At 35.2% G+C, this 15,134-nt stretch overlaps 2 protein-coding genes and 1 pseudogene across 3 annotated transcripts; 1 reads left to right on the top strand and 2 right to left on the bottom strand.

The window, feature by feature from the left end:
- Window positions 1-1,389: 1,389 nt before the first annotated feature.
- On the bottom strand, window positions 1,390-2,474 carry LOC104709400 (uncharacterized protein At4g02000-like; annotated as a pseudogene).
- A 4,500-nt stretch (window positions 2,475-6,974) lies between these two features.
- Window positions 6,975-7,556, bottom strand: LOC147939852 (uncharacterized protein At4g02000-like). The gene is made up of 2 exons (XM_087461058.1): window positions 7,430-7,556; window positions 6,975-7,279 (listed from the first exon to the last, which is right to left on the bottom strand). The coding sequence occupies exons 1-2, from the start codon at window positions 7,554-7,556 to the stop codon at window positions 6,975-6,977; spliced, it is 432 nt and encodes a 143-aa protein (XP_087317184.1).
- A 342-nt stretch (window positions 7,557-7,898) lies between these two features.
- LOC104706901 (putative glycosyltransferase At3g07620) lies at window positions 7,899-11,214 on the top strand. Of its 2 annotated transcripts, none has more exons than XM_010423140.3 (5): window positions 7,899-8,410; window positions 8,871-9,625; window positions 9,714-9,844; window positions 9,926-10,277; window positions 10,452-11,214. In XM_010423140.3, the coding sequence occupies exons 2-5, from the start codon at window positions 8,885-8,887 to the stop codon at window positions 11,118-11,120; spliced, it is 1,893 nt and encodes a 630-aa protein (XP_010421442.1). In that variant the 5' UTR covers window positions 7,899-8,410; window positions 8,871-8,884; the 3' UTR covers window positions 11,121-11,214. The 2 variants fall into 2 exon arrangements, with proteins under 2 accessions (XP_010421442.1, XP_010421440.1); XM_010423138.3 differs by having other exon boundaries at window positions 8,002-8,410; window positions 8,858-9,625.
- The last annotated feature ends 3,920 nt before the right edge of the window (window positions 11,215-15,134 follow it).

The raw sequence follows: 15,134 nt of genomic DNA, 5'->3' as shown, positions 1-15,134 counted from the left end.
TGACACTTGTCAAACACAACCTTGTCTCGACATGCATGTATATAAAAAGATCACTAACAAACAATATACACTTTTAACACAATTAATGAACTAATTAGTCGATAATCATAGTCAGACTGTTGTCGGACATAGAATATTCCTGTAGTAATGTGGAGTTTTATGAGTTTTTCATTCAACAATGGAAGTTTTCTTTTATTTTATTCTCAAGAATGTAATTAAGTTGGTTTTACATGAACAGTGTCAAATTTAATTCGCTATACAAATTATCTTAAATCGAAAATCCAATTTAGTATTTGATTACAAGTTTACAAAACTAATTTAGAAAATTAATTTGGCTCCGGCTTTCAACATTTGACTACCCATGTTTTTGCTTTGTCCCAAAATAATCAATTTTTGCAATCTCGAGAAATTAGTTGAATGTAACAATTGCCGCGACATGTAAGTAACCTTAATGGCATCACATTTTTTCTTGCAATCTTGAAATGTCAACGAGTGCTATGTATATGTGTGTCATTCTTGATAATACTACGAAATTGTTAAGGATTATTAAGGATACTATTTTCCCCATAAAAGATGTATTCCCCCGTAAGAATTAAATATATGTACTCCTCTTTATTGGTACGACTGACAAACAGATGGGACAAAACCGAGCATTGAAAATATATTGGTCCAATTCAGTTCGGTTTTGTTTGTTTCAATCCGAGTGATTGACTGACTCTCATACAATTTGGATTGTTTGGTTATAGTTCGGTTTAGCTTAGATACCGTTTCTAACTTTTAACTGGAATTTTGTACAAATTGTTTACTCAGTTTGGAAAGACAGTCCGATTATATTTCTAAAAATCTTTTAAAATGAACCTACCAATATATATTTTTTTTTTCCAAAAAGTTCATCTTATATATATGATCGTATACTGTTACATCCATCACTGAAGAAACCAAGTTGAAGAGACAAAATTATTACAGCAAGCTTGGAAACATAACAACAATAAACTACAACATAACTACTAAGATTAGGTAGATGATAGTGAAATAAGTCTGTCTTCATCACTCTCTCATTAAGACCATCTAATCAATGAAAATCATTGCAGCCAGTCTTAAAGCATACTTCATAAGCAAAGGGGAAAGACAGAAACTTACACCTCACCACATCATCTTCAAAAAACAGTCATCAAAGGTCTTCATGAATTTCTTCCACAACCTTTATCCTTCATCAAAATAACCAGAGCCAAGGCACCAAGAGGTGTAGTCAGCATCCATTGTCAAACTAAAGTAAAAACCAAAGAAAGAAACATCCTACAAAAAGCTTAAACCAGAAAGTAGAATCTCAGAAATGAAAGTCTGCTAGTTTCTGAGATTCCTGCCTTGTTATTCATCTTTCCTGGAGGTTTATGGTAAAACTGGATAGAACCTCAGTCCTGGATCCTTTCTACATTGACGAGTGTTCCTATCAGTCTCCATGTGCACATGTTTCCCTTTTTTCCTTTTCGAGCTCTCCCCAATTTCATATTTGCCTTTAGGTTTTCCAACTTTAGAAAACAGAGGATCTGATGATACTTTGAAGGAGGCTGAACTTGAAGACGGGAAACATTGGAGAGGATTAGCAGCTAAAAACTCCTCCAGATTAGGCGCAGGAGAAGCAGGTCTCGGCGGCTGTGAGATAGGGGAATAGGAGGAAATTGCAGAGCTCTGATCTGATTTAATGTCTTCATTACAGCTGTTGTGAATGGAGATCTCTTCTTCTTCCTGACCAGGAGCCTGAGGAACATCGAGGTAATCATCATCAAAAGCCGAAGGAGCAAGATACGGACAGTGAGCCAAGTCGTGATTGAAGCGACAACAGTTGGTGCAAACTTTTTTGAGTTTTTCATACTCAAAACCTATCATGGCTCTTTCTCCATATTCAAATCTGACCTTTCTAAAGAAACGAAGTTGGTTTGTGAGTTCAACTCTAATCTTCACTTAGATAAAGGCTACCTGCGTAGTAGTCTCCTCATTGAAATCCAAGGCAACAACATCACCAAGAGTATTAGCAATGAACCTAACTGTTGTGTCAGAGACATAAGGAAGGGGGATACCTCTGATTTGAGCCCAAAGGTCAATAGATGTAAGGAAGTCCTCTCCAGGAAAGTCTTCCCACCTTTGAAGAGCAACAAACCAGTTGTCGAACATCCACGGTCCCCTTCTGAGAACGGAGGCTAATTAACTTTCTGAACTAAACCTAAACTGGACATAACTATCATCCAAAATACGTCCATGCACCCTATCGTATAGACCTCATTGAGCAGGTAAGTCCGATAAGGCTGAGTATAGACACGCCTACGGTCTTGGAGGGAAGGGTTAAGCAAACGCCCGATAAGGCTGAGTCTATTCCTCGCCAGAGCACCATCATATTTTGAACTAGGAATAAACAATTCCGGATCATCTCGACCGAGAACCATATATTGAAGATCATTCCACAGTTCATCAGCCATGATAGAGAAAGAAAAAACGAGAAAAGGGGTAACATACTAAGGAAAGTAAAGCGTAAGAGGGTGGTAATATATATGAGTAGATAAGAGGGAAGAAGTTAAAATAGGACTAGAAAATATGAGATAAGAATTCAAAAAGGTCAAAGAAGACAAAACTTATTTGTGGGAACATAGTCTAATCTTCTAACGAAGAAAGAGAAAAAATTAAGAAACCAAGAAAATCACCGCTTAAGAATCAAAAAGTCTTCTAGATTTGTTTTTTTCTGAAAGTCAGAATGTAATCCATTCTAGCGATGAAAGACAAAAGTTAGTTTTACGATTAAAATGAGATAAGAGAAATAATATAAGAAATTTCTGGTAATGGAACAAAAGGATAATACTAATGCAAAGAATTAAGAATCATGCTTTGCTCATGATCAAAACAACCTTTCAACCACATAGGCTCACCACAAGCCACGTAAGAAGATAATCGCAAGTCCAGAGTGACATTTTTTGCAATCAGCATAGCTCCCGAGTTACTCTTTATTGGTTCAAAGCTAAGAAACCAGAAAGGTTTCCCTTTACTATATAAGATGAGGGGAGTAATGAAGCTTACAATTGATGGCCAATGACTTGGATCATGTATAACCTGAATGATTTCGAACGTGGATGCACCAAAAGTCACATTCTCGAAATGCAAGCTTGCCATACTCTCCAAAGCCCACTCCCAACTCTTGATTTTAGCTTCAAAGACAGAATTAACAGAGACAAAGGATCTTCTACTATGCAGGAGCACATTACCTGTAGGATCTCGTACTACCCAAGAAGCTCCAGATAACGAGAACTTTTTGGACCAGGAGAAGCCAATGTTACACTTTACTTCACCACGTAAAAGGGGATGCCATCTTTCATCCTGATCTAAAGGGTCAATCTCGTGGCAGAGATTTTGAGTCTGCACTGCACTCCATTCCGAAGAGGCCTCCCATGCTTTTTGAACAACATCAAGCGGTGAAAAGCAGACTCCTTGAAAGAGTAAGGAATTCCTGTTTTTCCACAGTTGCCACAGAATCCAAGCAAACGCTGATCTAGGTTCTGCAACAGAGTTCCCTAGTCTCGTCAAACTTAATACGTGATGCATATTCTCAAAAATTGAGTTGCCAAACCCCAAGTACGGAGATGGAATATTGGAAAGAGCCCAAACTTGTCTTGCAAAAGGACAGAGGAACAAAATGTGGTTGATCGATTCGATCTCTGCACCACAAATCATACAACCATCAAAAATTGTTATTGCTCTAGTCCTAAGTCTTTCTGTAACAGCCAGTGCTCCAAGTAGAGTTTTCCAGAGAAATATTCTAATTTTTGGAGAGGTAGCTACCTCCCAGCAAGCTCTTAAGACCGGATTTCTAGAAGGGCAGGCTTGTGCAATCTGCATGCTTTCCTTTTTCCTCAATCTGAACATCAATTTATAATCAGAGCTCACTGAGTAGATCCCATTCCTTGTTTCCCCCCAGCAAAACGAGTCTCTATAACCGATCCTAGGTTTAATAGCTTTAATGTTTTTTTATCTCAGAGTGATGAAACAGAGCTCTTAAAAGATGATCATCCCATGCTCCAGATTGCTGATTAAAAAGATCAGCCACTTTAAGTTCAATATTCATCAGAGAATGGATACCAACAGGTCTTGTAGGACTACCATCATATAACCAGTTATCAACCCAAACAAAAGTGTTTTTTCCATTTCCAATAACACGACGAAGATTTTTTGAAAGAAGTTCCTTATCAAAAAGAATACTCCTCCAACCAAAAGAAGGGTTTCTTCCCAAAGAGGCATCTAGAAAATCAGTAGTAGCAAAATATCTGCTTTTTAAGAACCTAGAGAAGAGACAATTTTTATCATGTAAAAGCCTCTAAGCTTGTTTTGCTAGCATAGCTTGATTAAAGATTTCCAAATCTTTAAAACCAAAACCTCCATCTGCCTTTGGTAAAGTCAGCTGCTCATAGCTTAGCCAATGGACTTTAAAAGAGTTTCTTTACCTCCTTGAGAAAGATTCTTGGCATACCAACCAGTTAATTTAGACTGGAGTCTATCCTTGATGAAACTTAGAAGCTGTTTTTTGGAGCCACTCAACCATTCAGGAAGACCAAGATATCTACCATCCCCACCTTCTAAGCTAATCCCTGTTTTTTCCTTTATCCAATTCCAGTCTTGATTATCTGATTTAGACCCAAAAGTAATCGCTGATTTTTGCCTATTTATCATTTGTCCCGACATCTTTTCATAGTTATGAAGGCATTTCATCAATTCAGCACATTGTATCCTATTGGCTTTACAGATAAAGAGGCTATCGTCTGCAAATAACAAGTGATTGATGGCTGGACCAGAATGATGGAATTGAATACCTGAAATTTTACCCTCACTTGCAGCTTGATTGAATAAATGAATCAGCGCTTCAGTAAAAAGCACAAAAAGAAAAGGCGACAGAGGATCACCCTGTCTAATGCCCCTAGCCGGTTTGATCAAACCATAGGATTCCCCATTGATTACCACTGAATAGCTAACATATGAAACACAAGCCATAACCCAAGAGATCCAACGTTCTTGAAAGCCGAGAGCTTTAAGCATATCATTCAAGAATAACCATTCAACTCTATCATATGCTTTTGACATGTCAGTTTTGACCAACATAAACTCTTGAGACACCCTTGGATGCGTGTGGAGACTATGAACAATTTCATGAGCTACCAAGATATTGTCTGAAATCCATCTTTCTGAAACAAACGCCGCCTGAGTTGGAGAGACAATGGATGGTAAATGTCTTTTCAGCCTAAGCACAAGGTTTTTTGAAACAATCTTATAGATCACTGAGCATAAACTGATAGGCCTGAGATCTGACATGCGTTTTGGATCTGGGATTTTCGGAATGAGACAAAGAAGTGTGTGATTCCAATCCTCAGGGAGATCACCAGTAGCAAAGAACTTAAGACCTCACAATTAATCTGGTTATGGATCAGTGGCCAAAATTTTTTGAAAAAGAATCCCGTGAGACCATCAAGGCCAGGAGCACTCTCACTGCTAATCGAGAAGGCAGCTTGTGTTATCTCCGACTTGGAAATCTCTTTTACAAGATCCTGATTCATGTTATCTGACACTCGTGGCCGAAAGTTATGAAGGATATCACTAAGTTGTGAAGGCGAAGAGGATTTAAAGAGGTTATTGAAGTACTTGACTGCCACTTCTCCTTTTTGTTGCTCCGAGAATTGTTCTATACCATTATCATCAATGAGAAACTGTAAAGAGTTCTTCATTCTTGCAGATTTTACCGATGCTTGAAAGAATTTCGTATTCTTATCACCATCAAGAAGCCATTTCTCTCTACTCTTTTGTCTCCGGTAAATTTCTTCTTCTCGAAAGGCTATAGCAAGTTCTTTTTTAATCTCATTAATCCTTCTGAAGCAGGGCTTCAAAGATTCATCTTGTTTCTTCAACTCCTTCCTTAATCTTTTTATTCGAGTTTCTGAGCTGGACCATACTCTACTCTTCCAAAAACTAATTGCCTTTCTGTAGTTATCACTTCTTAGAAGAACAGAATTTTCAACATCTAGAAAGCTCATCTCATTCCATGCCTTCTGAATTACCTCCCATAAAGAAGGGTCTTCAGCCTAACGTTTATCAAACCAAAAGTTACTTTGAAATAATTCTTTATCACTCGTGAATTTAACCAGCACAGGCTTGTGATCCGAGCCTAGTTTCTCCAAAAACCATTGATGACTGTTTGGAAACATAGATAACCATGCAGGATTTCCAAAGCAACGATCTAGTCTACATTGAATCCATTGTTTATTTCTAACACCACCCCAAGTGAAACCATTTCCATAGCTCCCAAGTTCAGACATGTCACAATTATCTAAAAACTTTTGAAAAGGCTGAAAAGAGCTTTGGTCTCGCAAAGGACCTCCCAAATTATCTCCATTGGACAATATTGCATTAAAATCTCCAAGCATACACCAAGCTTCAGTTCTTAACAGCCCAAAATTTAGAATTTTATTCCACACAAGGGACCGAAGACCAGTAATCGGATTCCCATAAACACAAGAAACAAACCAAAATTTTGATCCACTCGAGACTTTCATATCTATAAGGTTTTTGCCAACCAAAAGAAATTCGATATCTATATTGTCTTTCCAGAAAAGAGCTAAACCCCCACTATAGCCTAAAGGCTCAACTGTTTTCAGGTTACTATAGCCTAGCCACCCTTGAACCTTCTCTAAAAAACCTATTGAGTTCTTCGTCTCCATGAGGAATAAGATGTCAGGGAAATGAGCTTTTCTCATTTCCTTGAGATGTCGAATTGTCCAGGGATTCCCCAGCCCTTGAAAATTCCAGCTCAAGATATCTATTGATCTTGCGGCAGTTCACCAGGAACCACCGAAACATCGTCTCTCTGGAGACTTTTGGCCAAACTCTTCCCACTACCCCTAACCTCATCAACCCTTGAGACTTTCACACTACACTCAGAAAATGAATCAATAACTTTCAGATTTTTGCCTTACTCTCGATCCATTAGGGAGTTGAAGCTCTTTAAAATTTCTTAAGCCCTTGGAAACATCAAGAGAAATCCTAACACAGACATAATCATTGCTTTGCGCTTCTTTCTCATCAAAGGGCACTTCCAAAACATGTCCAACACATCCAGCAATTTCCGATATAGTATCTTTTGTATAGTGGTTTACTGGGATGTTACGAAGTCTAATCCAAACCGGCATAAACTTCAGATAATCATGAGGAGGATCTTCCACCCATCTTTCCATAACTACACCCCAATCATCTTCTTAAGATCCATACCCCAATTTTTAAGATCTCATGTATATCTTCTTCATTCTTGAAGATGAACTGGAACCTATCTCTCGACAGGGCAATTCCTCTAACCCTATCATATAATCTCCAAATCTTTGGCATCTCTAAAATCCAATTCAAAAACCTTCCCATTGACTTCGCTTGTTCCTCTCAGATGAACTGAACTCCGGTAGACTAGATAAGACCAGAGGTTTATCTTCTTCTTCCTCAATCGTCATCTGTTGTAGGTAGAGATCCAATTGCTTTTCCATATCGATTATGATCTTCAGAAAGGAGTAGCAAACCCGTGTAAAGCGACAAAGAAGCAACTAGTGCGAATAGAAGAGCTGAAATATCGAATATTCTGAAATTGATTTTGTCTGAAACCAGATGGAATAACGATTATATTGCATGATATGTAATGTAAATATCTCCCTTTTTCGGTTATAAAATGTTTTCACTTTTAGTTTTGTTAATATATTGACAAACAATTTTCGTTTTCAAAATATCAAACAGAAATATATACTTAAATCAATATCTGTATAATATTTCAAATAAATAAATATAAGTTGTATATATATATATATATAATATATCTTATAAAGGATATTAACAAACTTAGTGATAAATGTCATTTGCCAAAAAAAAAAAAAAATGATAAATGTCAATGGCATAAACTGTAATTGTACATGATTTTGATCTTTCATTGGATTTACTAAGAATCGTTTCATAACGCATGAAAAGCCAGCAAGATTACACAGACTCGGACAAAAGTACAAAAAAAAAGAAAAGAATCTTTTTGTGACTTCAGAAGAGAAGAAGAAGAAGATACGAACAACAAAGCGTGGCGGCTCTTATTCTCAAATTCCCAAATTACCCTCTCTTTCTTTTCTTTTCTTTTTTTCTTTCTAAATTACCCTAAAAATAATAATAATGAGTTCTTGATTCCAAAAGCGTCCGTTGGGTTTCGCATATTTTACATACACACTAAACAATCGCATAGCAAAGCACCTTGGGTTTGACTTATTGTTTTGTTGGTGAGTCCTTGTGGTGACCATTAACCCGATCAATTCCAAACCATGTCTCTTTTGATCTTCGTTTGACTTGCGATTCGACTTCTCAACCTGTAAGTAACGCTTTTCAAGATCCTCTCTCTGTTTTTTTTTTTTGGTGAAGCAGAGCATAAACTTGTTTTGTTAAATCATTATGTTAGCTTTCGTATTGCATGCAATGATGTTTTCTAAAGAGATAAAAAGTCAAAATAATGATGATTCTGATGCTAATCAGGAGATATGATTACATATTAGTATTAGTTTTCATTAGAAAAAAAAAAAAAAAAACACAAATTGAAAAAAGTTAGAAGGAAACAAATCTGTGAAACATTGTTTGACGAATTTGCTCTGTAAATTGAGTTTACAATTCTTCTGATGTTTTTTTTTTTAATCAAATTAGAAAAATTGGATTCAAGCGTTGACCATATCAGATTCTGTGATCATATTGAGTTATGGTTGTTGTTGTAACACATGAGATTGGTTCATATGATTTTATATATTGATACTTGTGAGTGTAACAGGGTACTTTTGCAGGGGTTGAATTAAAGATGAGGCGTGAGTTTCCATGGCTATGGAAAGTAGAAACAAGACGGCTTCTATGGCTATTGGGACTCACATTTGCTCTCGTCGTCACTTTTCAATACGTCGAGCTACCGTACGCTATCTCCTCCATCTTCTCTTCCACCAAGATTCCCATTTCAAGAAACTCAACTTCTTCGCTTATAGGAAGCTTACCTCCAGCTATGTCCCCTAGCTTTTCCCAATCCGAGACTGAGGAAGAAGTTGAGGTTGATCAGATTTTTGACAGCACCGGAAACGCCACTGCCCCCGCCTTTTCGCCTACTACAGCTACATCCCCGCCTTTCTTGCCTCCTTTAAAGGAGAACGCAACCGCACCTGCCTCTAATGCAGAGGCCCCGGTTGCATTACCTGGTGTTAACCCTTCTCCGGTAAAGGAAAATGTAACAGCACCTGTGGCTAGTGCAGAGGCCCCGGCTGCATTACCTGGTTTAAACCTGTCTCCGGTAATGGAAAATGCAACCGCGCCTGTGGCTAGTGCAAAGGCCCCGGCTGCATTACCTGGTTTAAACCCTTCTCCGGTAAAGGAAAACACAACAATGCCTACCACTAGTCAGGTACCAGAGAGAAATATAACGAAAACAGATGTTGTCAGATTTGTTCCTGATGTAAAGGAGAAATCGAAAATGCCTGATTCCGGGGTGATGTCAATATCCGAAATGAGCAAGCAGTTGCGTCAAAACCGTATTTCTCATAATCGTCTAGCAAAGGTTTCATCATGATCCTTTTATATTGTGATACATCCTTGAGGAAGTAGTAGTAGCAATTATGTAACATGTTTCATTTTCTTGTTTTCAGAAACCAAAATGGGTTACTAAACCTGACATGGAGCTTTTACAAGCAAAAAACGAGATTGAGAATGCACCAATCGATGACAAAGACCCTCTCCTCTACGCTCCTCTGTATCGCAATGTTTCCATCTTCCAAAAGTGAGTTTTTTTTTTTTTTTCTTTTCTTGTAGCTGCACCAAAGCTAATGATACTGATTTCAGTTGATATTGAAATCCTCAGGAGCTATGAGTTGATGGAGAAGATGTTAAAGGTTTATGTTTACAAAGAAGGAGATAAACCAATAATGCATAGTCCAATACTCCGAGGGATTTATGCATCCGAAGGCTGGTTTATGAAAATCATTGAATCCAACAACAACAAATTTGTCACAAAGGACCCTGCAAAAGCTCATCTTTTCTACCTACCCTTCAGCTCCCGGATGCTCGAGGTTACTCTATATGTCCAAGACTCCCACAGTCACCGCAATCTCATTAAGTATCTAAAAGACTATATAGACTTCATTGCCGTCAAATACCCTTTCTGGAATCGAACTTCCGGTGCGGATCATTTCCTTGCTGCCTGCCATGATTGGGTAAATGTCTTCTCTTCTTTGCTGTGAGAATCTTTTTGTGACATTTTATAACAATGCAACCTTTGAGATTATTTTCCGAAAATTGTATGGTCTTATGTAACATTCTTCTATCAAGTTATAACCTTTAAGAACATTTTATAATAAAGGTATGGTCTCTTTGTGATATTTTTTCAGGCTCCATCAGAGACGCGGACACATATGGCGAAGAGTATAAGGGCGTTGTGCAACTCGGATGTTAAAGAAGGATTTGTCTTTGGAAGGGACACATCTTTACCAGAAACATTCGTTAGAGATCCCAAGAAACCACTAAGTAACATAGGTGGCAAATCCGCGACGAAAAGGCCGATACTTGCTTTCTTTGCTGGGAAACCGGACCACGGGTATCTAAGGCCAATACTACTATCCTACTGGGGTAACAACAAAGATCCTGACTTGAAAATATTCGGGAAACTACCGAGGACTAAAGGAAACAAGAACTACCTTCAGTTCATGAAGACGAGCAAGTACTGCATTTGCGCGAAAGGCTTTGAAGTGAACAGCCCGAGAGTGGTAGAGGCCATTTTCTATGACTGTGTTCCGGTTATCATATCGGATAACTTTGTCCCGCCCTTTTTCGAGGTTTTAAACTGGGAATCATTTGCGGTTTTCGTGCCGGAGAGAGATATACCGAATTTGAAGAAGATTCTAATGTCAATACCGGAACGACGGTATAGATCAATGCAGATGAGGGTGAAGAAAGTTCAGAAGCATTTCCTGTGGCATGTGAAGCCAGAGAAGTATGATATGTTTCACATGATTCTTCATTCGATTTGGTTTAACCGAGTTTTCCAAATTACTGTTTAGAAGTTTGGTTTAAGGAACGATTCAGCTGTGTACATGTTTTTACGAAGAAATTTTTATGAGGAAACTCAGTTTACAAAATACATCAAAACAAAAATCAAATGGCCATAACTTTTTGGACAGTGTAGTCTTCTTTCTTAACTCTTGTCTAAACTGGTACAGCAACCTTTTCTGTTCACTTGTGACATTGACCTGTGAATCCGGATTTGACCGGCTACGATCTGAGTAGAATAAACCGGTATGAAAATAAATTAAGTGGTTTGTATCAATCAGGAGCAATGCATGTGAGAAACAAGGAGCAGAACTGAAGCTGCCATGTTCAGAAAACAATTCTCAATCTCTAGAATTTATCTTCATATGTGTATGAATATTCACAACCATCTTGGGAAAAAAAAAATAAACAGTGGAAGAGGACAATAAATGAAGAAGATGGTGATGTTTGACGTAACCGGAAACATGTTTTGTCTGTCTCTTACATAAAACCTTATCATTTCCAACTTTTCAGTTTTTAACTATTGACTGATTTAGCAATGTAAAATGAAGATAATATATTCAATGGAAAAAAATATAATAGGGTAGTCAAACGTATCCACTAAACTGTAAGGTAAAAAAAAAAAAGAATAATAGAATAGCACTAGCAAACTTCATTTTATTTTGGGGATGTTTCCATCTTCCATAGGCCACTCTCTTCCATATTTTGAAGGTTTTTGATTTATTATTTATAACCCTTCAATGCATTTCAACACTTGACGTACCACATTAATTGGTTCAGGCTGCTTTCATTATTGCATATAAAAATATCTTGACGTACCGAAATAATTTGGCAACAACAAAATTGTACTACTGGATTGTCATTATGAATGATATCAAAAATAGTATGCATGGAAGTATGTGTCATCCGGTGCCCCGTGGTAAGATCTTAAAACTTGGTGGGATGATCAGATCAAGAAGCCTAAAATTAAGTTCATTCTAACATTGTTATCGTATTGGATACCGAAAGTTGTATTCTAAAAGTTAGCAATTATGATATACGCATTACAAAGAGAAATGTGAAAAAAAAAAAAAAAAAGGTATATATAAATCATCATTGCAGGCAGACTGAAGTTTCAAACACTACTTTTTAGACACTACAGTCAACATGATGTCAAAACTGCTACTTGGTTACATATTGTGAATGGTGAGGCTCAGTCGTTATCGTTTGTTTGTTTTCTACAATCAACCCATAGAGACATCATTCAATTCTACAAAAGAAAAAGAAAAAAAAAAAAAAAAAGACACTCACTGCTCAGAGACCATCCACTTTATTATAATTTTGAAAAGCTATAATCAGTTTGTACAAGATTTAGACAGTGGTGGTCCAAATTTGAATAATTTTGTAGAATCATAAATGACACTGCTCATTGATCTGGACAATTAAGCTGTCTCTATTTTTTGTGTGTGTTTCCTAAACTTTACAAATTATTGATAGTTTATTAGAAATGTTGTATATGCTTACAAACCCGATAACGCTGCAGTGTTGAAACAGAAGTATATAGCACTTCCACTTTATTATAACTGTTTTGTACATCAACCATTTTATTATTGAACAAAATTATATATCATTTGAAAAATCTTTAGTCCTGGTCGAAACCAATCTGATCTATCTCTCTAGATAAATGTGGTTGTTGAATCATCTCTATGTAACCAAACTCGACTTGATCTCTCTATGTAAATAAAGTTGTTGAATTGTTTATCTTTTTTTTTTTCATATATATCTAAAATCGAGTATGAAGATAGAGGGAATAGATACCATTCCTCAAATCTTTTACCACTAACTTAACAGATACTTTTAGAAAGAAATAATATCAGACACTACAAACCCCTAACTAGTACAATTTAGTTCTTTGGATTAGAATGATCTCACGTTCTTCTTCCACTCATAAAATCATCGACAAATAAACATCGGTCGGTGAATTCCTGTTCAATATTTTCGACTGACACTGAGCATCGCAATTATTGAGCTGTACTGTTACATCGCAAATATACACAACACATATATTTGCGTGTAAGTTATAGCATGAAATGAATGGGATCCAAACGACAACCCATACGCGCGTTTCGTTGACTACACCTTTATATACCCTCTTAACAAAATCAAAACTTATGGACATGTCTTACATTTCCAAATGTCTCTTGGACCACTATATTTTTTTTTCTTCTAATCAAATCATTCTATCCAATGTTTCTACTTAAATCATTCTATCCAATATTTTCTCCCGTCCACACAAAAATTGCCTTTTTCTCTCTTTTACGTGCTCCTTTTGTAGCACATTATATAATTGCTATGTAAAAACTAAAAAGGAACGATTATATAAGAAGAAGCAAAATTAAATCTATAGCTTTCGTGCCACCTACCCATCTCTAGTTTCTTGATTACTTATTTTTGATGCTCTCGTTTTAGAATTAAGACCCGTGCTTTGAAATTCATTTTATTTATATTGTAATTTTTATATAAAATATAATTTATGTGATTATTTTTAAAAGTTTTTTGGATAAAATATTATGCAATAAAATCATATGCTAAATATGATGGCTTGAAAAAAGACACCTATTTTGTAAGTTTTATATTATTAATGATTTTAGATAAGTACTCGTGCTATAACACTGGTTAAATTTTATTTTATACAAAATTTTGTATATTTTATATTTTAAAATATATTGTATTAGGTTATATATGTGAAGTTATTTCAACAATGTATATTCTACATCATGACTTGAATGTCATTATAAGACATAATTTTGTAAATTTGGTTTTAAAAAAGCGAATTATTATATTCTGAATAATTTAATATATTGTTATACTTTTTGTTTTAATATACTTGGTTTCTTTAAATTATTTCATATTATAGTGACATATTATTGATATTGCTATAACGAATCAATTTAGAGTGTTTATAGTTTCTGTCTTTTATATCAAGTTTCAATATATTAAAAATATTTCAAAATAAATTATTTAAAGTTTATTATACTCCTTCCGTTTCAAAATATAAGATGTTTTGAGTAAAGCACGCAGATTAAAAAATTGCCACTTTCAAAAAGTTTAACCAATCACAAACAAGACTACATAATATAAAGTATTAAACTAATATAAAAGTTATCTAGAAACTTGAAAACATCTTATATTATGAAACAAAAAAACTTCTCTAAACATCTTATATTATGAAACGGAGGGAGTATTATATAAAATTATAAAATTCAACAAAAAATATGAAATTGAATTTAAATATTCAAATTTTGACCCGTTACTCAGTAAAATTTTTAGTTCAATATATATTATTATTAAAGAATATTATTACTAAAGCTTGAATATGTTATAGATTGAACAATTTCTATTTGTTTTTAAAAATTCAACTTATGGTATATCCGGAAATAAAACTATTTTTAATTACACTAAATAATATGATAATTTATTTGTTTCACAAAATAGATTCATATATAAAAATGAGAGGTGAAGTATAATAATAATTAACAAATTAATATGTTAAGTTAGATATCAAAAGATTTTATTTAATAAATAATTTAATAAAGGAAATTAATATGGTAAGTTAGATGATATGATTATTTAGAATATTCTCTTTAACATTTTCGGTATAACCTATTTGTAACTAATTAATCTATTATTAATGTATAACCTATTTGTAACCAACTTATTAAAATTATATAGTATACAAAAAAATGTTGTGTACTTCCGTTTTATTATAAAATGGATTACTTAATACATAATATTTGCAATATCATACTAATAGAAAGAATATTTGCTAGAAAATAAGTAAGAACATTTAAAAAAAAATATATATATATATATATATATATATAAATAGAAAAGGTAAAAAAGAAAGATTATATATATTGCCCCACTTCAAAAAACTTATTATTTCGTCGTTGTCTCGTTCCCATATTATGTATTGTATGTATTGCCCCCATTTCGAAAAGCTTATTGCGTTGCGTTCTCGTTCCTTACTTTTTTTTGTGATTGCA

This window comes from Camelina sativa, chromosome 8, assembly GCF_030686135.1.
Source record: "Camelina sativa cultivar CO46 ecotype springtype chromosome 8, ASM3068613v1".
Classification (NCBI taxonomy): Eukaryota; Viridiplantae; Streptophyta; class Magnoliopsida; order Brassicales; family Brassicaceae; genus Camelina; species Camelina sativa.
Note: the sequence above shows the minus strand (reverse complement) of the source record. Positions and strands in the feature narration are given on the sequence as shown.